The 22,921-nt window shown below is 38.0% G+C and overlaps 1 protein-coding gene across 3 annotated transcripts in view; it reads left to right on the top strand.

Moving 5' to 3' along the window:
- The window catches only part of LOC132142590 (huntingtin-like), a 43,939-nt gene that overhangs the window by 14,164 nt on the left and 6,854 nt on the right, over nucleotides 1–22,921 (top strand). For all 3 annotated transcript variants that reach the window (XM_059552568.1, XM_059552566.1, XM_059552565.1), the window contains 37 exons: nucleotides 958–1,021; nucleotides 2,667–2,767; nucleotides 2,858–3,004; nucleotides 5,468–5,588; nucleotides 5,834–5,979; nucleotides 6,171–6,322; nucleotides 6,869–7,071; nucleotides 7,166–7,292; nucleotides 7,435–7,670; nucleotides 7,766–7,843; nucleotides 7,923–8,146; nucleotides 8,254–8,332; nucleotides 8,995–9,156; nucleotides 9,307–9,362; nucleotides 9,719–9,867; nucleotides 10,461–10,597; nucleotides 10,681–10,797; nucleotides 10,933–11,055; nucleotides 12,337–12,587; nucleotides 12,864–13,006; nucleotides 13,128–13,338; nucleotides 13,586–13,721; nucleotides 14,212–14,391; nucleotides 14,481–14,657; nucleotides 15,644–15,720; nucleotides 15,825–15,963; nucleotides 16,060–16,182; nucleotides 16,258–16,468; nucleotides 16,871–17,016; nucleotides 20,183–20,360; nucleotides 20,466–20,546; nucleotides 20,633–20,817; nucleotides 20,903–21,029; nucleotides 21,943–22,046; nucleotides 22,128–22,282; nucleotides 22,361–22,500; nucleotides 22,591–22,673. In XM_059552568.1, coding sequence (XP_059408551.1) covers nucleotides 958–1,021; nucleotides 2,667–2,767; nucleotides 2,858–3,004; nucleotides 5,468–5,588; nucleotides 5,834–5,979; nucleotides 6,171–6,322; nucleotides 6,869–7,071; nucleotides 7,166–7,292; nucleotides 7,435–7,670; nucleotides 7,766–7,843; nucleotides 7,923–8,146; nucleotides 8,254–8,332; nucleotides 8,995–9,156; nucleotides 9,307–9,362; nucleotides 9,719–9,867; nucleotides 10,461–10,597; nucleotides 10,681–10,797; nucleotides 10,933–11,055; nucleotides 12,337–12,587; nucleotides 12,864–13,006; nucleotides 13,128–13,338; nucleotides 13,586–13,721; nucleotides 14,212–14,391; nucleotides 14,481–14,657; nucleotides 15,644–15,720; nucleotides 15,825–15,963; nucleotides 16,060–16,182; nucleotides 16,258–16,468; nucleotides 16,871–17,016; nucleotides 20,183–20,360; nucleotides 20,466–20,546; nucleotides 20,633–20,817; nucleotides 20,903–21,029; nucleotides 21,943–22,046; nucleotides 22,128–22,282; nucleotides 22,361–22,500; nucleotides 22,591–22,673 — 5,269 coding nt within the window. The remainder of the gene's footprint in view (nucleotides 1–957; nucleotides 1,022–2,666; nucleotides 2,768–2,857; nucleotides 3,005–5,467; nucleotides 5,589–5,833; nucleotides 5,980–6,170; nucleotides 6,323–6,868; nucleotides 7,072–7,165; nucleotides 7,293–7,434; nucleotides 7,671–7,765; nucleotides 7,844–7,922; nucleotides 8,147–8,253; nucleotides 8,333–8,994; nucleotides 9,157–9,306; nucleotides 9,363–9,718; nucleotides 9,868–10,460; nucleotides 10,598–10,680; nucleotides 10,798–10,932; nucleotides 11,056–12,336; nucleotides 12,588–12,863; nucleotides 13,007–13,127; nucleotides 13,339–13,585; nucleotides 13,722–14,211; nucleotides 14,392–14,480; nucleotides 14,658–15,643; nucleotides 15,721–15,824; nucleotides 15,964–16,059; nucleotides 16,183–16,257; nucleotides 16,469–16,870; nucleotides 17,017–20,182; nucleotides 20,361–20,465; nucleotides 20,547–20,632; nucleotides 20,818–20,902; nucleotides 21,030–21,942; nucleotides 22,047–22,127; nucleotides 22,283–22,360; nucleotides 22,501–22,590; nucleotides 22,674–22,921) is intronic.

Genomic DNA, 22,921 nt, shown 5'->3' with positions numbered 1-22,921 from the left:
ATTAGTTTATTTAGTTTCATTAGTTAGTTTCATCAGTTCATTCTGCTTTTATTCAGTTTAGCTGCAGATAAAGCCTGGCACGTCTATGAGAGCGAGATCACTTCTCTTTCAGTGTGAAAAGGTCTTCATCTCATTTACACAGAATAAAATGCCACAGTAGCTATTTAACTTCTTCTCTCCATCAGCGAATGATGATTCTGAGAGAAAACGCGCCCGATGTCTGTTTGTTAAAGCTACAAACGCTACTTTCATGCATCTGATTATCAGATAAACCCCGCGCTCTTATTTCAAGGTCGTTAATGCTGTGGTTATTTCCTTCGTATATTCGGTTCATCCGCATTGTTAAAACACATTTATCATTCAATGGAACTGTGCGTATGATTTAGACACTTACATTTTTGCTGTCCATGCAATAAATACGTAGCTTTTGACTGCTCAGGTAACGTCGTCGGTAAGAAGCAGAGAGCCATTGACAAACTACAGAAAAGTAAAACTACTTCACTTTAGCATTACTGGCCACGAGTCCTATAGATCACACGTCAGCTGCATCAGAGACGAACGGAGCGCGAGCGCAATCCTGTGACAGTCTCAGGCGGTAAACGGAGGAGCGCGTGAAGCACAGATTAGAGACACGACTCACGAACACTGTTCAAGGTCTCCTTTAATTTGTGCGTGTAGTAATTTAATGTGTATATATTTTGAAAGCATTGAATCGCTATAGAAATCGCGATTCATTCGATTCTTAGCATTTTGAATCGATTACTGTCTGAGATCGGCGCTTCACTATTCAAAAATCATGTTTCAAGATCGATGCATACGAATCGTCAGGGTTTGTAATCGATGCATCGAGAAAACTAGTGAATCGTTACACCCCTAATTCATATGTAACTGCTGAACTTTGTGGAAAGAATCAAACATCTAATTATTAAAAACAACTATTGTTTCTTTGGTTGCCAGGTTAGTAAGTTTCTTGGAGAGAAAAACTGAGAAGTTGCACAAAGGAGAGCATCACTATATCGGGGTAAGTCATCTCTCTTTCTCACTTTACTCCTTTTAAGATGAAGGATTCATTTGTCATTCATTTGATGTTTTAATCTAGTTTTATGTGTGTGTATATATTAGGGATATGCCGGTATCAAATTTTCCTTTTGCAATTAATTGCTCATGCTTTTGTAAAAATAACTGAACATTTAAATGCAATAAGCAATACATAAAAAATATGTAAAGTTAAAAGTTTTACACAGTTTAAAGTGCAAAAGAACTATAAAGACCCATATCACTTTAGTCTTAATTCATGTTAGCTCAGTTGCAATGTTAGATTTAAACAACATGTTATTAAATACTGGAATACCTAAGATTATTGAATGTTCAGAATTGGCAGTTTATTAACTAATGAATTAACTAATATTAACTAATGAAGCCCTAATGTAAAGTTTGAATTAACAAAGATTCTAAACACTTTCAAACAATATCTTGGGCATGTTGTAGTCCAGATTAAAATGAAAAAAAAAAAAGTTTGAAAATAAATAGCATATTAAGTCTAAATACTTAAATATTTGGCACTGTGATAATCATCATAGTGAATACACAAATCTGAATGGCTATTTAAAATAATATAAATATGTTTTAGAAAGTAATGCAGCTGCTTGCTTTATGGGGGTTCCAGGGTAAGGGCCGCAGTTTAGCGCCATCTGCTGTCAGAGAGTGAATGTGCTTTCATTCAGCGCGTCTCTCACCTGTTCCCCTATGTGCTTCTCATGCGTGCTTGTTTACATCAGAGCGCACAGAGTCTTTCAAGCAGCATACAGTGGTGTTGTGCATTTTGATGAGTTGATGGGAATAGTATTCTTAATGCATTCGAAATTCGGAATAATTTGTAATATATAATTATTCATGGTATTTAGAAGTGCCCACAATAACAATATCGTGCATATTCATTATTGTTTGCTGTGTGTGTATATATACAGTACAGACCAAAAGTTTGGAAACATTACTATTTTTAATGTTTTTGAAAGAAGTTTCTTCTGCTCATCAAGCCTGCATTTATTTTATCAAAAATACAGAAAAAACAGTAATATTGTGTAATATTATTGCAACTTAAATAATAGTTTTCTATTTGAATATACTTTAAAAAAATAATTTATTCCTGTGATGCAAAGCTGAATTTTCAGCATCATTACTCCAGCCTTCAGTGTCACATGTAACATCCAGTCTATCACATGATCATTTAGAAATCATTCTAATATTCTGATTTATTATGAGTGTTGGAAACAGTTCTACTGTCTAACATATTTTATGAATAAAAGGTTAAAAAGAACTGCATTTATTGAAAATAAAAAAACATTTCTAATAATATATATTCTAATAATATATATTTTTTACTATCACTTTTTATCAATTTAACACATCCTTGCTGAATAAAAGTATTGATTTTATTAAAAAAAAAGAAAAAAAAAAAAATTACTGACCCCAAATTACTGACCAGTAGTGTATATTGTTAAATCGTGTAAGCTGAAAGATTCAATTCAATTAGCCATTTGTATATGCACTTACAGAATGTAATGATGTTATGTTTTAATAATGCTATATAACATAGCTTTAATATATTTTACAAAAATAATTAATATTTTATTATTAATATTTTCATTTTATTACAATTGTTTCAGCTTTTGAGACTCCAGGACAGGTTTCTAAATGAAGTTGTGCTTTATCTACTGGGCGATGAGGACCCGCGTGTGAGACATGTGGCAGCAAACACCATCAGCAGGTATTCAGACATTTCACCTCTGACTGATCATCTCCCAACTGCACATCACAAATCTCCTACTCTGAGTTTGCTCAATCTTTCTTTACTCAGGTTGGTGCCCAGGTTGTTCTTTGACTGTGACCAGGCTCAGACAGACCCGGTTGTGGCCATAGCTCGAGATCAGAGCAGTGTGTACCTGCAGCTGCTAATGCACGAGACCCAGCCTCCATCACAGTTCACTACCAGCACTATTACACGGTACACTGCAGCTCTTCTTTCTTTGCATTACATGTTTAAATGGCTGCTTTCATTCATTTATTTTTTTACATTAATTTAAAACAAATTAATGCTTTTCTTTTGAACTTTCTATTCATCAGGAATCCTGAAGAAAAAACGAAACAAAAAAAAACATGCATCACTGTTAACAAATATTAAGCAGCACATCTGTTATCAACATTGATCATAATAAGAATTTTTTTTTGGGCTGCAAATCAGCATATTAGAATGATTTCTGAAGGATCATGTGACACTGATGACTGGAGACTGCTGAAAATTCACCTTTGCCATCATAGGAATAAATTACATTTTAAAATTAGGGATGTAATGATTCACTCAACATACGATTCGATTCGATTCAATTCACCATTTGACTTTGAAATTAAAATATAACAAAACTAAATTGAAATTTTAAAAGTAACCCCAAATCAAACAAATTAAAAAGTTATGCAAATAAAAGATATCTCTTGATATTAACAAACTAAGGCTCTCTGTCTCTCTGTCAGCATGAGTAGTTTTTAATCTAAATTAGAAATTTGTATAAATTGTATAATTTAGAAATTTAAAGCAAAAACAGAATAGTCTGACTTCAGTTTTGCGAAACTATACTACATAAAACATATCTGAAGGAAACAGCTGGGGAGCTGAATGAGATGCAGATTCCCTATCTGACAGCAGGTGGCGCTTAGGAACACTACTTTAAAGGGGTCACATGGCATTGCTAAAAAGAACATTATTTGGGTGTAATGCATTGTTTGAATGCGGCTTAAGGTTCGAATACCTCAAGTGTGTGATGGAAATGTTATGCCCCTTAACATACTGTGATGCCGTGTGTCCCAGTGCGATGAGACAAAACCAATAAAACCCATTACAAACAATGCATTTGTTGCATCCAGTGGGGACATAATTAATGATTATAATGACTTATACTGTCTTTTTTTCGCATTGTGTTGCATATCATGCCATGTAAACATAAAACCCATGTCTCCATTTTTGATCGGAGAAAGGACAAACAAGCGCTACTCTACACTGCTCAAAACTCACGTTAGAATCATCAGTGGCAAATTCTTTAAATATGCAAACGTACTTAAAGACTGCGAGTCAGAAGCATCAGAGTGTCCTTGCAAAGTTGGAATTGCCCCAGAAACAGCCACTGTATTTATTGTAGGCTACTTTTCCAGGAAACAGTTCTCTTACTCTGTAAAATGCGCAGCAACACATCTGTATATTTGGGTTGAACTGTTCCAGAACAGTGTTGTAAATACAACTTAACCACTGATTTCTAGTCGTGTCCTCTTTTGGAAGACCAAACAACGTAGTTTCGCTTTCACAATGAAACACAGTGTCTCCACATGGCAGTGGCAACGGCAAGAATAAAAGTTATGTCTTCTTTCTTTGTGTGAACATTTGGGCGGCGTTATTCAAATCTTCCCACATCATGACATGAGGGTAGGCATGTTAGAACGAGACGTTTGAGGTAGGCATGGTTGACTCTTAACTTTTATAAAGAATATCTCTTCGGATTTGAGACTTTAGTCTTTGCAACTTTACAGATCTTCTTTATGCACCTAGAACTTGTAACACTCCAAAGAGAAAGGAAACATTTTAATCACATCATATGAACCCTTTAATATGCATTGTTCAGAGGCAAGATGAAAAGAAAATACCACGTACACTTTTCTAAAGACAGTCAGTTCCCCTCAGAGATGCATTCAAATATACTATTACTAATGGGGACACTATACTGTCAACAGTAACGTCTATACTGAGACGTTAAGCCGAGGTCCTGACTCTCTGTGGTCATTAAAAATCCCAGGATGTCTTTCAAAAAGAGTAGAGGTGTGACCTCGGCATCCAGGCTAAATTCGCCCATTGGCCTTTGACCATCATGGCCTCCAAGCAATCCCCATATCTGCTGATTTGCATCATCACTCTGTCTCCTCTCCACCAGTAAGCTGGTGTGTGGTGGGCGTTCTGGGGCACTATGGCTGCCGTCACATCATCCAGGTGGATGCTGCACACTGCTGGTGGATGAGGAAATACCCCCTGACAATGTAAAGTGCTTTGAGTGCTTAGAAAAGCACTATATAAATTTAAGGAATTATTATTATTATTATTGCTCCAATTGTATCGCGATTTGTTTGGCATCTCAACAGATTTGAATCATCACATATTAAAATTGATTTTCAACTGGCTCGCAGATAATCATTAGATCCCCATTTCAAATACTGTATTATAATGCAAAACACGTGTTTAAAATTGTAACAATATTTTGCAATATTACTGTTTTTACACATTTGTTTTCAACAAAATCGCTGTATTTATGCTCAGATAAATGCAGTCTTGGTTAGCATAGTAGAAAAAAAAAAAAAATTACTTATTGACCCAGAGTTTTGATTGGTTGTGCATTTGGCTTTATTCTAATTCTTAATGTGATCACTGCAGAACATACCGTGGCTACAATCTGGATCAGAGTTCACCGGATGTTACAGTGGAGAACAACCTATCCCGGGTCATCGCTGCCGTCTCCCACGCCCTCACCTCCTCCACTTCCAGAGCCACCACTGTGAGTGCCTTAACCTTTTAAGTAAAATTCTTATAAAATATTGCTTATGGCTTGTTTCCAAATTGCAAGAGATGATTCCACAGATTATAAAAAACACATCATAATAGTAGACCTCTGTGGGCTTCTGTTTGGTTGGAAATAGTTCTGGTTGGTGGTACAGACATAAGAAACAGCTGCTGTAATTATGAAGAATGGTCTTATTTGGAATCAAGATCTAATCTCTACACTTAATGTCATCGCTCTAGTTTGGCTGTTGTGAGGCTCTGTGCCGTTTGTCCAGCACCTTCCCAGTGTGCACTTGGAGCACAGGCTGGCATTGTGGCTATGTGTGCTCCTCTGTCTTTCATCTCAACCGCTCCAGCCAGTACCGCAGCCGAGGACGTTCCTTTAGGTACACACTCCTAATCTGAATTCACACTTGGAATCTGAACAGTTCATCTTCCTTTAGGACAGAGATTAAAACCTGCCTACAGTAGATTTGATGTCTTGATCATATCATTAGTGTAAAAGAATATAAAAAGCCAGTAGTCTCTGTTGTTTTATCTGTCTCTGCAGTAGTATAAATCTTCTCTTCTTCTGTAGTCTCTCTCAGCCTGGTGGTAGTGAGGACATGCGCCGGTCTCTGACGGTCGGTGTGGCCAGTATGGTTTTGTCTCTCATCTCCTCTGCCTGGTTCCCTCTTGATCTGTCTGCACATCAGGCTGCTCTGCTACTGGCTGGAAACCTTCTCGCGGGTACAAACTCATTTAGATTAGAGTAGCCACAGTTTTTTAAGAGAGAGTAATTTTCTTTTTTTTATTAAGTGTTTTAAGTTTCTTAATTGCACCAACATTGTATTAGCAAATGAGCTAACGTTTTATAGTCTCTGTCCTTTATTTCTATGTGTGTTTGTTCAGCGTTGTAGATTTTATTATTGGTTGATTTGATTTTATTCAATACATGAATTCTCAGCATTATAATCTTTCACATTCATTTCCTGTGGTCGGTCAGTTTTGACCACCAAAGTTATTTGTTTTGTTTGTTCGGATTGCATATCTAAAAAAGGTCACCATATTTTGAATCACTCAGATTAAGGAAGCCTCATTTTTATAAAACAAACACAAATGAAATCTGTCGAAAATGGCCAAACAGCCTGAGGAGGGTTAAGTGTGATTTAATTCTGTTCATCCAAGGCTAGTGGAAGTCTCATTTCTAGACCTATTTACATTTTTTTAATGTTTTCTTTACTTTGTTTTAGTCCCGTTTGTATTTAAAATGTTGTGTTCTACCTGTTTTTGTAGCTGTTGCACCAAAGTGCATGAAGAGCCCGTGGGCAGGTGAGGAGGAGTCTAACCCCGCCCCCTCGAAGGTAGAGGAGGCGTGGCCTGCTCTTAATGACCGCTCTCTGGTTGTTATGGTGGAGCAGCTGTTCTCACACCTGCTGAAGATCCTTAACATCTGCGCCCATGTGCTGGAAGACACACCCCCAGGCCATGCGGTCAAGGTAAAGGAATTCAACAGATACTATACATCAGTAATAGTTCATATTTACGAACAGTATTTAAAGCTTCATTATTTCTGTTCATCTTTCCTCCCAGGCTACTTTACCCTCATTGGGCAACACTCCATCTCTCAGTCCAATCAGACGAAAGGGGAAAGAGAAGGAGATAACGGAGCCGAGCACCACCCCCATGAGCCCAAAGAAAGGAGGAGAAGCCAACACAGGTACAGTCACGCTTACAGTGCCACATGTAGATACATACATATGAAGAATTCTACTGAGTATGCAAAGGAAAATAGGTCATGGTGCTATTTGTTATTTATTAATTGAATATTTACAGGTATCTTGCACTGTTTTTCCATACAGGCAGGTCGGTGGACAGCACAGCGACACCAGCCGTTAACAAATCCACCACTCTGGGCAGCTTTTATCACCTGCCTCCTTATCTGAAGCTTTATGATGCACTGAGAGCTACACATGCTAACTACAAAGTCACATTAGACCTTCACAACACTACTGAGAAGTTTGGAGGTTTCCTGAGGTCGGCGCTTGATGTCCTTTCACAGCTGCTTGAGATGGCCACCCTGCATGATATTGGCAAAGTATGACAGCAAAGTCTAAGTCAGTGAATAAATGATGATGTCTAAGCAAAATGAATGCCAATAACAAGCTTTAACCCTGTTTTTAAACTGTCTAGTGTGTTGAAGAGATCCTGGGTTACCTCAAGTCCTGTTTTTCAAGGGAACCCACTATGGCCACTGTGTGTGTTCAGCAGGTTAGACATGCGTTACTCTTTTGTTTGAATCCGTGGCTTTACAAAGTCCTGGGCTTCACTGTGTGCTCTGTGCTTACAGCTGTTGAAGGCATTGTTTGGGACCAATCTTGCATCTCAGTATGAGGGGGCGTCATCTCACCCATGTCGGTCCCAGGGAAAGGCCCTCCGGCTCGGCTCGACCAGTGTCAGACCCGGCCTCTACCATTACTGTTTCATGGCCCCATACACTCACTTCACCCAGGCCCTCGCAGATGCCAGCCTCAGAAACATGGTGCAAGCTGAACAAGAGCAGGACGCCTCTGGGTGAGAGAGAGTGTGCTTGTGTAGAACAGTTCCTCGTAGAGATAAATCTAGAAATAGAAAATTAAAAGGCTGTTGTGACTGAACATGTCATTTCTGTGGTCCTATAGGTGGTTTGATGTCATGCAAAAAGTCTCCAATCAACTGAGGTCGAGTATCACCAATGTCACTCGCCACCGAGGAGACAAGGTAAGTTGCCTCATAATTCGTTACTATAATTTTAAAATAACAAAATATACTGTAATTTTTTGGAGTGACGTTGGAAGTAAAAACAGTGGGGATACCTGTGACACGAATCATATCAAAGAAAAAATATTGATGAATATTTATTATTTATTAATCAGTAATAAAATATTGTGGTAGAAGAGGAATATATGGAAATATATGGTAAAATTGATATTTTTTGGGAAACTTTTTTTTTTTCTGTTTTATTGTTTTTGTTATTATATGGTATTTTTATTTGTTGCACTTATTTATATCATAATTTTGACAGTGTTTTGTATATGTGCATACTTTCACGAGGAGAATGTACCAGCTGTAACAGTAAAATATATTTCAGATCAGTGTTATGTGCTTTTGTCATTTTTATTTGTTTTTTTTTTATATTTATTTTAGCTTAATTTTCTTTCAATTTTAGTACTTCATCTTAAACTTGTTACAGTTGTCAATGCATAGTTTTTTTTTGTAAAATGTTTAATTACATTTTTGTGTCATTTAATTTCATCTTGTTTTAATTGGCATAATGATTTTTAAATAATTTTACATTTAGTTTTAACTAACAGTAACAATACTGATGTCTTCTTGACCTATATTTCAAGTGTCTAATAGTAGACTACTTGTGTGTGTTTCAGAATGCCATTCATAATCACATCCGTTTGTTTGAGCCGCTGGTGATAAAGGCTCTGAAGCAGTACACCACCAGCACCTCAGTTGCTCTACAAAGACAGGTGCTGGACCTACTCACCCAGCTTGTGCAGCTCCGGGTCAACTACTGTTTGCTTGATTCAGACCAGGTAAGTCGTTTAGAGCTGTGGATTAAACTCCTAATATCAACATGCTAATCTCCAATTTGCTCCACTAATTGAGAATCAAAAGAAATCTTATTTTATTTCTACATTAGACTTAAACAATGCTAATATTTTATTACCCTGTGTTTGTTTCAGGTATTCATTGGTTTCGTGCTGAAACAGTTTGAGTATATTGAAGTGGGGCAGTTCAGGTAAGACCATCTGACAGTCACCATAACATACTCTAGAAATCAAAAGTTTGGGGTCATTTTCTTCAAGTAACACTTTTTTTTGTCAGTTTAGAAAACGAATATGCATATTAATATTTTTGAAGAAACTATGATACAAAAAAAAAAGATTATTTTATGAAAAACAACTTGAAAGAACATTTATTAGAAATATAATTTTTTGTTACATTAATTTTTAACTTTTAAGCATTCTTGCTGAATGAAATTATTAGTTTATTTTTTATTTTACTGACCCCAATCTTTCCAATAGTAGAGTTCTCGTAGCACAGATTTGCTTATGTCATAAATTTGCATTAAAGTGATTTCTTTTTTCTATGTAGGAACTCTGAAGAGATTGTGCCCAACATTTTCTTTTTCCTGGTTCTGCTGTCCTATGAGCGCTACCACTCCAAACAGATCATCAGCATCCCAAAGATCATTCAGCTGTGTGATGGCATCATGGCCAGTGACAGGAAGGCAGTAACACACGGTGTGTGGAATCACAATACCAATATATATTCACACCCTTGAGGAGAATATGTAATGACAGTTTATCAAATCAAATTTAAAAAAAAAAATAAATAAAAATGCATATCGACTGTAAAATTTCACATAATAGTTTAAACCAGTGGTTTTCAACCTGTCGGCCGCAGTGGTATTGCAGGTGGGCCGCCAATTACTAATATATATATATATATATATATATATATATATAAATAACAAAAAACAATTATATTAAACTGTAACTATGCTTCCACTATTCGAGCTTGTTGATTGTTTTAAGAAACAATCGCCAATTTATCTTATATATTTTTGCTGCATATGCTACAGAACAACAGCAGTTGTGGCAAGTGGTGAGTTATTTTCTGTTCATTCAATAAAGACAGTTAACAATCTAGTTTCTGAGTACTAAGTTATTAACCCAACAATAGCGGGGTCAGTTAATTTTTTTGCAGTGGGCACATATGTGTTTGGTTGTATGGGCCGTGACTTGAAAAAGGTTGGGAACCACTGGTTTAAACATTAATCTGATCATTTGAAAAAGTTAGACTGTTGATTCTTATGCTTCTCTTTATTTCCCAGCAATCCCTGCACTGCAGCCTATAGTACACGACCTCTTTGTGCTGCGGGGCTCCAATAAAGCAGATGCGGGGAAGGAGCTGGACACTCAAAAGGAGGTGGTGGTGTCCATGCTGCTACGCCTCATACAACACCATCAGGTACCACTTTGTTCTGGTGTGTGTGTGTGGGTGTGTTGCATTCCTGGATTACATGTAAACTTATGGTTGTTTTTTGTGTGCAGGTGCTGGAGATGTTTATTCTAGTCCTACAGCAGTGCCATAAAGAGAATGAAGATAAGTGGAAGAGGCTTTCACGACAGATTGCTGACATCATCCTACCAATGATCGGCAAACAGCAAGTGCGGTTCTGTCTAATCTACTTTCTGTCCTGATATAATCGTATTTTCAAGAGTTACATCTCAAATTCAGAATGAAATCTAATGAACAGGTTTTCTTTTAAGTGTACTTTACATATTTGCTTGTTTGCTTGACAGATGCATCTGGACTCCCATGAGGCTTTGGGTGTGTTAAACACACTGTTCGAGACTGTGGCTCCCTCCTCTCTGCGGCCTGTGGACATGCTACTGAAGAGCATGTTCATCACACCTTCTACACTAGTGAGAACCTTCAGTCACACATAACTTAGATTACTTTCCTCAAGCAGTAAATATTAGAATATAGAATTTGCAGACAAAATGGTCCGATGTCTATGTCAATAGTGTAACAATATACACTGTATGACAGTGTAGAGCATTTGGGAGGTCAGGCACTGATGTTGAATGATAAGGCCTGGCTCACAACCTCCATTCCAGTTCATCCCAAAGGTGATCCGTGGGGTTGGGCTTGAGGTCAGGGCTCTGTGTGGGCCAGTCAAGTTCTTCCACACCAGACTCATCCAACCAAGTCATTTTATGGACTTTGTGTTATGCACTGGGGCACAGTCATGCTGGAGTAGAAAAAGGGCCTTGCCCAAAGGGTTCCCACAAAGGTGGAAGCATAGCATTGTCCAAAACGTCTTGGTATGCTGAAACATTAAGATTGACCTTTATTGGAAGCAAGTGGCATTTTCAGAAAATCCCTCCTCTACCAAACGTTACAATTGGCACAGTGCAGTCAGGCAGGTAATGTTCTCCTGGTGTCAGCCAAACCCAGGCTCGCCTATGAGACTATGGTTCATCACTCCAACATGAACATGTTTCCACTTCTCTATAGTCCAGGGGCCCATGCTTTACATCAGTGAATCTGAAGTTTGGTGATCTGAGGCTTGCATGCAGCTGGTTGGCCATAAAAACAGTCTGTGAATCTGATAATAATTTCAGTAAATGTTTGGTTCTATTTACTCATGGAATCAGCAGAGTGTTGACGACTTTTATGCACCATGCACCTCAGCACTGACTTTACATGGTCTTCCACTTTTAGCTGAATTTCTGCTGTTCCTAAACACTTTCCAATAATATCACTTACAGCTGAATCTGATCCAACAGAGATGACTCATACAGTACCATGCTTGAATTGACTGAGCTCTTTAGAACGATCCATTTTTTCACAAATGTTTACAAATGCAGATTGTGTGGGTAGGTGCTTGCAATGGGTCTGACTGAAACACCTGAATTCAGAAATTAAGAGGTGTGTCCCAATGCTTTTGTCCATATAGTTTATAAAGCATAGCTCAGACAGAAGTCACTTTCAAAACAAACAGCTTTCTGTTGGTACACGTGGTGAATTTGAGTGACCAATTACATAAGGAATTCTTTTGCCTTAACACAAAATTCCCTAGCACATGGATTCCCATTGGAATTACTGTATTTTGCCCACCGAACAATCTGCTGAACAGTGGTAAATGCCAGTGAACCTTAATCCTGTCAATTGGCTCAGTGTTTGCCTGTTCTCTTCTGTAGGCCTCAGTGGGTACGGTGCAGTTGTGGGTGTCTGGGATTCTCGCCATCCTGCGCGTCCTCATCTCACAGTCCACAGAGGACATCATTCTGTCTCGTATTCAGGAGCTTTCTTTGTCGCCATACCTCCTTTCCTGTCCCACCATCCGTTGGTTGTGTGATGATGACTCCTCCCCTCCTGAAGCCCCGCCCACCACCATGGAAGACGCCAATGGAGAGCCGCAGCACGTCCCACCTGAGGAAACGTTTGCTAGGTAATTGGAAAAAAATCAGTCGGTGTGGAAAAATGATCAAATAAAATATAAAATAATAATAACCTTGATAATTATATTTGTTGTTGTACAGTCATACTGAATGGTGAAAAACAGGTTTTCCTCCTTTTTTGTATTTAGATGATCACATGCCTGTTGAAGATTGGCTGAATGCTTCTGCTAAAATGTTCCATTGTTCTAAATGTTCATAGCAACAAGTCAAACACGACAACAATAAGAATTAATTAATACAGTTATTAATCTCTTTTTGTTTGTCAGGTTCTTATTGCAGTTAGTGGGGGTGATGCTAGATGATATCGCCACTAAACAGGTGAAAGTTGACATGAGTGAACAACAGCACACGTTCTACTGTCAGCAGCTGGGCACACTGCTCATGTGTTTGATCCACATCTTCAAATCAGGTAGGCAGAATCTCGTGTCTTAACTCGTATAGTCACATGTCCCGGTGTAAGAACCAAACACCGGCTCTTTTCCAGCTCAGCAGATTTCTCACCAAGATCCCATTTGCCATCAACTTTCCAGGAATGTTCCGTCGGATCACGGCAGCGGGCAGCAGGCTGCTGAAGGCTGAGGGAGGGGAAGGGGGTCATTTTTATGCTTTGGAGGGTTTGAACAGCCTAGTGCTCCAGCTCATCACTACACACCCATCTCTGGTCCTGCTCTGGTGTCAGGTCCTTCTCATCATCAACTACACCAACTACACCTGGTGGTCAGAGGTGCATCAGACCCCCAGGTCATTATGAGCAGCCTTATGAGAAAGGGTGTTTAAAATGAAGCCTCAACTGTTAAAACCAGACTAAGCTAAATTCTTGATCATTTTAGGAATAAATTGCTCTTTTTAAGGGCAAAAACATGTTGTGAATTATTACAGTTATATGTTGAAGTGAAACTTGAAATTGCTCTTTGTAGGAGTCGATCTGTTGTTTATACAAATATGTAACTTTGCCTTTTAGCAAAGTTCTTCTTTATAATTTCATCAGGAGGCACAGTCTGTCCAGCACTAAGCTGCTGAGTCCGCACTCATCTGGAGAGGAGGAGAGGCCCGAGGGGAAGTTGGCTATGTTTAACAGAGAGATCGTCCGACGAGGAGCACTTATCTTCTTCTGTGACTATGTGGTGAGATTTCTTAAGCAGTGTGTGCCCTTTTCTTAAAGCAGTGTCTGAGCATGAGTCTTAATTTAAGTCTTAACTACCATTTCACTTAAGAATTTGTTTTTGTTTACCCAAAAATGAACATTCTCCCATCATTTACTCACCCTCAAATTGTGCCAAACCTCTGAGTTTCTTTCTTCTGCTGAACACAAAAGAAGATATTTTGAAGATTGTAGGTGAGCAAACAGTTGTTGCTCCCTATTGACTTCTGTAGCATGGAAAACAAACTAAACAAATGGAAAGTCAGTAGGGGCCAGAAACTCTTTTAAAGTGAGTGTACCGGCCATTATATATGCAGTCATCTGATACTGATAATTTAAAAAACAAATCTCTTAAAATAAGTTGATTACTGCTATTATTATATAAAACATCTCTGTTTGCCAAGCTTACCATTCAGTTTTGTATTTCATATAAAAAATATTATACATAGCACTTTTTTCTCTTCCTGTCTCAGTGTCAAAACCTGCATGACTCTGAGCATCTGACGTGGCTGACAGTGAATCATGTGAGTGATCTGATCAGTCTTTCCCATGAGCCTCCAGTGCAGGATCTCATCAGTGCTGTGCACCGCAATTCAGCAGCCAGCGGACTCTTCATACAGGCTATACAGTCACGCTGCGACAACCTTTCTACTGTATGTATATTCACATGCGCTGCATCTTTGTTTAGTTCGTGCTTTCACATCTTTTCAGTCACTTATGTTTTAAATGTGTAAATCTCCAGCCGGTAATGCTGAAGAAGACCCTGCAGTGTCTGGAGGGCATTCATCTAAGTCAGTCTGGGGCTCTGCTAATGCTATACGTGGACAAGCTACTCAACACGCCGTTCCGTGTGCTGGCTCGCATGGTGGACACACTCGCCTGCAGACGTGTGGAGATGCTGCTTGCCGAGACCTTGCAGGTAAAACATGGCCCCACACACCGTAACAACTCATTACCAGCTGATTTTGCCATTTGTTTTAATAAATGGTAATTAAAATAAAATAAAATAATTGTAAATAAAACAGAATTTAAATACTACGACAAAAAATGCAGTTAAATGCAGCTCCCTGTGTATCTGCTGCCATTGTAATATATTATGAGGATGGATGACTGAACAGTTTATAACAAGCATTTATGTAATATGGCATCACTAAAGTGATGATAAATGATTCTTTTAGAAGCCAGTGTGTTCCCAGTCATTTTTAGTTAGAATCAAGCTCTATTTTTATGTCAGATACCACAAATCAGCTTTTCTTATTGTCAAAGACATTATTTGAAGGCCCCCCCAAGATATTCCTGGTAATTCTGCTGAAATGACAATGCTGCTTGTTTTCTTTCTTTCTTTTTTTTTTATTATAGAGAAACGAGGAGATGTACTTTAAAATCGTTTAAATAAATATTTAAATATTTATATAAATATTACCGTATACATTACAATAATAAAACCTCAGTAAATAAAATAATTATAACTAATTAAAATAAATAGGTAATATCTAATTAAATAGCTGAATGTTTTTCATTTTATGTTCTATTTTTTATTACAAATTAATTTACATCACTTCTTGTCATTTGTGATAAGAGTATTTTTAAATTAAATTTTAACCATTTCTACCTGATTACGGTATATAAAAAATCTATATGATAAAATCATTATAAAAATGTCCATGTCAAAGATTAAAAATTGAAATGATTAGTTAAATTAAAATGACAGTTGTTGAGGGAACAAACTAAAATAAGTAACACAATGTCAGCCTTCCGTACATCTTAGCTGTTCAAGCTTACTTTAAATCATATCAAGCCATCTTGTAGCCCCCTTGGAAGGGCACCTAGTGGGCCCCAGACCCCTGGATGAGAACCACTGCGATAAATGTTTATTGAGGATTGTGTTTTCTTCTCCTACTGTAGAATAGTATCGCTCAGCTGCCGCTGGAGGAGCTGGACAGGATTCAGCAGTACCTGCAGACCAGTGGCCTTGCGCAAAGGTAAAGCGCCTCATCAGTTTAGTTCGGATCTATTTATTTTGTTGTTTTAAATAAGAAGATCTCACAACCCTGCTTTTTAAATGTCTTTTTTTTTCTTATGTCAGGCATCAGCGGTTCTACTCCCTGCTGGACAGGTTCAGAGCCACTATTGCTGAAGATACCACGAGCCCTGTCGCCCCCATTACCTCACACCCACTGGACGGGGACCCGCCTCCTCCCCCTGAAAATGTGGAACCCAATAAAGTATGACGTTACATACAACGTTGGTTTCAAACTGAAAATAGCTGAAAAAATCCTTAGCAAAAGCATACCATTATTACTATTGTGTGTGTGTTGCAGGAGTGGTATGTTGCTCTGGTGAAATCTCAGTGTTGTCTGAGAGGTGAAGGAGCTCTATATGAAACTACAGAGCTTCTGACAAAACTTCCCCAATCTGACCTGAACGCAATCATGACCTGCAAGGTAAAGTCCAAATACCCGCGTATCTCTCATTTTATAACACGAACAGACACTGAAGTCGTGTTATTGTGTTTGCAGGACTTTAACTTGTGTCTGCTGGCATCATGTCTGAGTGTTGGGGTACAGAGGGTGTGTAAGGATCATGGGGCGGTTATATTTGACACAGCTCAACAGGTGGCCTTTGAGCGATTGGCTGGTGTCATTGAGCTCCTCCCCTCCCCTCATCAGCCCCTCCTACCCTCCTCCCAAATGTGTGGGGATCATTGGCAGAAGCTTAATCAAGTCTACAGTGAGTCCTAACCTAACCTAATAACTCACAAACCTCCTGGACCTGAACCCTTGTATGGGTAACCATTAGCTAAATGACAACCAAATCCGTTCCTCTATAATAGGTGGCACTGATCAACATACAAATGTGTGTACTAAATACTATAAATACTATAATCAAGGCAGAGGCAAACTTTGTTTAACATTGCTGTGGTCATTGCAAAATCCCCATCCTTAAATTTGTGTTTTCTCATTGTTTTGGTGATTTGACATTGTGAAAATAATAATAATAGAAAATGAGTAGGTCTGTCCAAACTTTCGTAGGTGTAAGTACATAGGAATTTTCCTTTGTGGCAAATTCTGTAAATTACAGTGAAGTGGTAATTGCAACTGTCATTGCATGTGTTTATGTGTGCGGTTGCAGGTGAGCCTGGGTTTTATCAGACAGTGTTGAGTCTGTGTGGCGTGGTGAGTCAGTACCTGCTGTCTCTGTCCAAACTACCGTCCTCACTACACATTCCCAAAGACAAAGAGACTCTCATTACCACCTTCAGCACTCTTGCCATAGAGGTAAGACTGATGCATCCTTTGCAAATAGGATGATTTTATATGGAATATTCTAGTGGTTGACCAATATGGATTGTTTGATGGCTAATGCAGATATCTTAGAATGTAGGTTGGTCGATAGCTGAAGTTAACCGATATAGGCCAACATGATATCATGCTATTTAATTTAAAGATATTATATAACACATGCAGCAAATTTTTCAACTTGGGCAGCAGACGTGAATTCGCGTCAAACACTAAATGCACAAAAAGCACCATTCGCGCATAACGCGCCAGATGCTCAATTCGTGTCATTTGCGCGAAGTAGACGCGCGAATGAGGCGAATTCGCGTCTACCGCGCTAAACGCCTCATTCGCGCTCTCTCGCGGCTGTAGACGGTAATGTTTTCTCTTGGTTCAGTTCTCTCAGTTCATGTCAAATTAATTTTGATAAATAAGTCGCACCTGAATATAAGTCGCAGGACCAGCCAAACTATGAAAAAAAGTGCGACTTATAGTCTGGAAAATACGGTAAACACTGTAATCGACAATTCAATCTCAGTGCTGTCAAAATAAAAGCCTCGGCACTGTGAAAATAAATGTTTGCCACTCATCGTTCAAATAGACAAACTTAACAGGTGATGCCAGTAAGTAAAAAAACAGAAACGTTTATACAAAGACAGTGCACTCCTATTACTTATTAATAGGAGAAAGTGCAACCCGCAATATGGCCGAAGAGTCCCGCCTTCTCAGTAAAAGAGCCAGTCACCAGTAGTCATCACATTAGTCTTTTAAATTAGTCTTAGTCGTGTGTCAAATGTACTTTTTAATTATTACCATATTTAGTCAACTTTGTCCCCTTTTTGTTTAGTCAAGTTTTAGTCTACTATATGTCTGAGCATTTTAGTCTAGTTTAAGTCAATGAAAACGTTTTTGTCATCCTGTGTGATCATTAAACTGATTTAAAAAAAATTTGTTTTGCTCAAAATTATTATGGCAATGATTGTTGTCATTTGAGAAATTTATTTTTACATTTCAGGTATTGCACAAATCATATGGACTCGTACACATGGTTATTGTACCTTACCTAGTGTACTGATTTATTATAGGCTATTTAATATAAATGAATATCAAAGACTTCGATAAGCACTCTACATTATGAAAACTGGAAAAACAAAGAAACAATTGTTTAATAGTGAAATTCCTAATAGTAATTCCAATAATTCTAAATTGCAATGGAATTTTTGGAATTGCACTGCTCCGGGTGTGTGTTCACAGTGTGTGTGTATGTTCTCTAATCGCTGCTGTGTGTGTGTGTGCGCGCACTTGGATGGGTTAAATGCAGAGCACCAATTCAGGGTGTGGGACACCATACTTGGCAACATGTCCGCTCGCTCACTCAATCACTTGCTCACTCAAAATTTCTCTGTTAAAACAACCGTAGTTGAGTAAGTACATTTATTTAGCAACAAAATAGTCGAGATCTCATGAGTCATAACAGAACACAGACAGGCTGAATGACACTTTCATTTAAGCCGAACGTCTCATATGGAAATCGTTAAACTACAGCTTACTTTTTTGTTTGATTTCAGATCATCATTAAAGCTTCTGCAATGTAGTGAGCATGTGTGCATGATTGCCAGATTGCTAAATTTAAGCTAAACACTGGGCAGAAAATGTATCCTTTTAATAGAGAAGATCTGATTTGGGGAGTTCAAATCTTGATATCTGGCAACCGCACACATGAAAGCTCGTGTTGGAGAGACATGTAAAGCAGTCAACAATAATATTTTGTCTCCTTTTTTTCGACAGTAACGAAAAATATATATATTTTTTCCGGAATAGTTTCTATTTTTTTAAATGCATTTTAGTCTTGTCTTTTATCGTCAACAATATTGCGTGTTGGTATAGTCAGTTATCGTTTATTGACCTTATTCTTGTCTCGTCTTTGTCTTGTTTTAGTCATGGGGGAAAAAAGTTCAATTAACATTTTTCTTTGTTGAAATTAATACTAGCATAGCATGCACATTTGCTGGTCTAGCCTTCAAAATTAGATTTTTTTATATTATAAATATAAATAGGGTTTTATTTAAAAAAAAATGTTTTACATTTCAACTTTTAAGGATCAAAAGACCAAATAAAATAATCAAAAAGAGATTTGTAATCAAACTAACTTATTTTAGAATAGTGTCCTGAGAAATGTATTTATTTTCAGAAACACAAAAATTAGATATTCCTTAAATAGTGTTTAATAATGTTTATTATTATTATTATTATTATTATTATTATTGCTTTAAGAAAGTATCTGACGATAGTTTTATTAAATGACTTGAAGTGAACTCTCAGCACAGCTCTGGAGATGAAATTCATGTGAAGTGTCTTCAAATAGTGAGATGACACTGTAACACTTTAGTATAGGGTCCAATTCACACTAATAACTAGTTGCTTATTAGCATGTCTATTATTAACATATTGGCTGTTTATTAGTATTTATAAATTACATATAATGCATAACATCCATAATCCTAGCCAATACCCTAAACTTAACAACTACCTTATAAACTATTAATAACCAGCAAATAAGGAATTAATTGAGGCAAAAGTCATAGTTAATGGTTAGTTAATAGTAAGATTTGGACCCTAAAATAAAGTGTGACCGATGACACTTGAGTATGTGTGTGGTAGACATAAGGGCTCCATATCTTCACACAGAGATGTGCAGAACTTGCAGACGTAATATTGAAATATCAGTCTTTTTGCGGTTTAAAATCCACAGACAGACAATTTGATTAAAGGGATAGTTCAACCAAATATGAAAATTACCCCATGATTTACTCACCCATCACCCCGTTTTAGACAAATACAATCAGAGTTATATTTAAAAATGTCTTGGCTCTTTCAAGCTTCATAATGGCATTGAATTGGGGTTAAGATTTTGAATCCCACAAAAGTGCATCCATCCATCATAAAAAGTACTCCACACGGCTCCCGGGGGGGCCTTCTAAACCAAAGTGATGCATTTGTGTAAGAAAAATATGCATATTTAAAACTTTATAAACCATAATCTCTAGCTTCCGATAACTGTCATGTGAGCGTTCACAAGAGAGTGGCATTTCAGCATATGACATAGGCGTAACGTCCTATAGTAATAAAAGCCACTCAGTGCATGTTTCTCTTTCTGTATCTGTAGGTGGTGGTTTGGCGTTTGCTGCAGGATCAGCTGCCTCTGAGTGTGGACATGCAAATGAGTCTGTCGTGTCTGTGTCTGGCTCTCCAGCAGCCGGCGGTGTGGACACACTTCGCCTCACACACCTACCTCACACACACCTGCTCCGTCGTCCACTGTATACAGCTCCTCATCCACGCAGGTGTGTGTTGCAAAACTCTGGAAAACACAGCCTAATAGAACCTCATAAAAGTGCAATCACAATTCATATTCATTTTCTGATTATGATGTTGTGTGTGTTATGTAGTCGCTGTTGGTCCTGGTGACCAGCTTCTGAGGCCGGAGCGGAAAACAGAGCAGTCAGAAGACCAGGTGGACTCTGCATATAGTAAGTTAAGACACATATGTTACACACTGATCCATGATGACTACAACAACAAGTGTTAATGTCACTGTTGTTGTTGTTTTTTTTAGAACAACTTGAATGGCGGTGTTGTGAGATCATGGCTGAACTGGTTGAAGGTCTGCAGAGTGTGCTGGCTCTGGGTCACCATAGAAACAAGAACATTCCAGCCTTCCTTACACCTACTCTACGGAATGTCATCATTAGCCTCGCCAGGCTGCCCATTGTGAACAGCTACACACGAATCCCATCACTGGTGAGAGAGAATGAAGGTTTATGCATTCATTATGTTTATGGGTGTTTAGAAGCGTATGAAAGTGTTTGTTTGTTTGATTCAACAGGTCTGGAAGCTGGGCTGGTCCCCCAGGCCGAGTGGAGAATATGGCACAGCATTGCCAGAGATCCCTGTAGAGTTCCTGCAGGAGAAGGACGTCTTCAGAGAGTTCCTCTACCGCATTAACACACTGGGTATGAAAGACTCGTTTCTCTTTAAAAAAGTGTGTCTCTTTAAAAAAAGTAGTAATGAAATTTTATGAGATCTTACAGAATCTTTCACATTACATACCTCAAAAATTAATACAATTAAAAGAATTACAGATAGTACAGACATATATGTGACCCTGGAGCACAGAAACACGCTTAAGTCGCTTAGGTATATTTGTAGCAATAGCCAAAAAAACTGTGTATGGGTCAAAGTTATCGATTTTTCTTTTATGCCAAAAATCATTAGGATATTAATTAAAGATCATGTTCCATGAAGATATTTTGTAAATTTCCTACCGTAAATATATCAAAACTTAAATTTTTGATTAGTAATATAGATTGCTAAGAACTTCATTTGGACAACTTTGAAGGTGGTTTTCTCAGTATTTAGATTTTTTTGCACCCTCAGATTCCAGATTTTCAAATAGTTGTATCTCTGCCAATATTTTCCTATCCTAACAAATCATAGATCAATGGAAGGCTTATTTATTCAGCGTTCAGATGGTGTATAAATTAACCTTATAACTGGTTTTGTGGTCAAGGGTAACATATGTGGAGGCATAAGATCATTTAAATATTACCTTAAATAGGTAAGCTACTATTTCAAATTACTTAAGTTGAGTATACACAATAGTTCAAAAGTTTGGGGTATACACAATAGTTCAAAAGTTTGGGGTAAGAATTTTTTTTTTCATTATTTAGAAATTCATTTTATTCAGCAAGGATGCATTAAAACACATAAAAAAATCTTACTGAATCTCTCTCTCTCTCTCTCTCTCTCTCTCTCTATATATATATATATATATATATATATAAAATCAGGCATACTTCATGTATAGTCTTATGTAAAGTATATGATTATTAAACAGCTTGAGTTGTTCATGTGGTCTCTTTGCAGGCTGGAGCAGTCGGACACAGTTTGAGGAGACGTGGGCCACTCTGTTGGGAGTGCTGGTCACTCAGCCAATCACGATGGACCAAGAAGAGGAAACCCAACAAGAGGTAAATCATTCAACTTCTACCAAAAATATAAACACTCACCAGGTTTTTATAATTGATAAAACGTGTCTGTTTGTGTCACAGGAGGATATGGAGAGGACTCAGATCAATGTTCTGGCGGTTCAGGCCATCACCTCTCTGGTGCTGAGTTCCATGACTCTGCCCACAGCAGGAAATCCAGCCATCAGCTGCCCTGAACAACAACCCCGCAACAAAATCCTTAAAGCTCTGGATACCAGGTATGTACACATCTGTTTGATTCATGTGCTGGGCCTCTAGGTTTAGATGGGGATCATATGTTTGTGTGTGTTTTGTAGGTTTGGTCGCAAGCTCACTGTGATTAGAGGTATGGTTGAGCGTGAGATTCAGGCCATGGTGTCAAAGAGAGACAACCTCGCCACACACTTCCCCTATCATGCCTGGGACCCCGTGCCATCCTTATCATCCTCCACGGCAGGTCAGTGCTCAGCCGAAAGCTCCTCTTGCTCTATAGGTGTACAGTCTCTTGTTGTATTCTTGACCTTTGTGTGTATGTGTTTATGTTCAGGCACCCTCATCAGCCATGAGAAACTCCTGCTGCAGATTAACACCGAGAGGGAGATGGGCAACATGGATTACAAACTGGGTCAAGTTAGTAAATTATCTACTCTACAAACCTTGATTATATTAACATTTGATTCACGCTTATTTCATTTAGAGTTTACACTTCACACACTTATTATTGCGTATTCATTTTAGAAGTTGCTGTAGCTTACTTGTTATCCAGCAAACACGAGTATGCCAAATATTTTTTCTATTATTCTGTAGAATTGCTTAATCGCTTTAAAGCTATTATCCATGTCTTTCTGAATAAGGTATTTGGCATCAGGCACATTCTT

The sequence above is a fragment of the Carassius carassius genome, chromosome 6, assembly GCF_963082965.1.
Source record: "Carassius carassius chromosome 6, fCarCar2.1, whole genome shotgun sequence".
Taxonomy (NCBI): domain Eukaryota; kingdom Metazoa; phylum Chordata; class Actinopteri; order Cypriniformes; family Cyprinidae; genus Carassius; species Carassius carassius.
The sequence above is the reverse complement of the archived record's forward strand: the minus strand, read 5'-3'. Positions and strand labels throughout refer to the sequence as shown.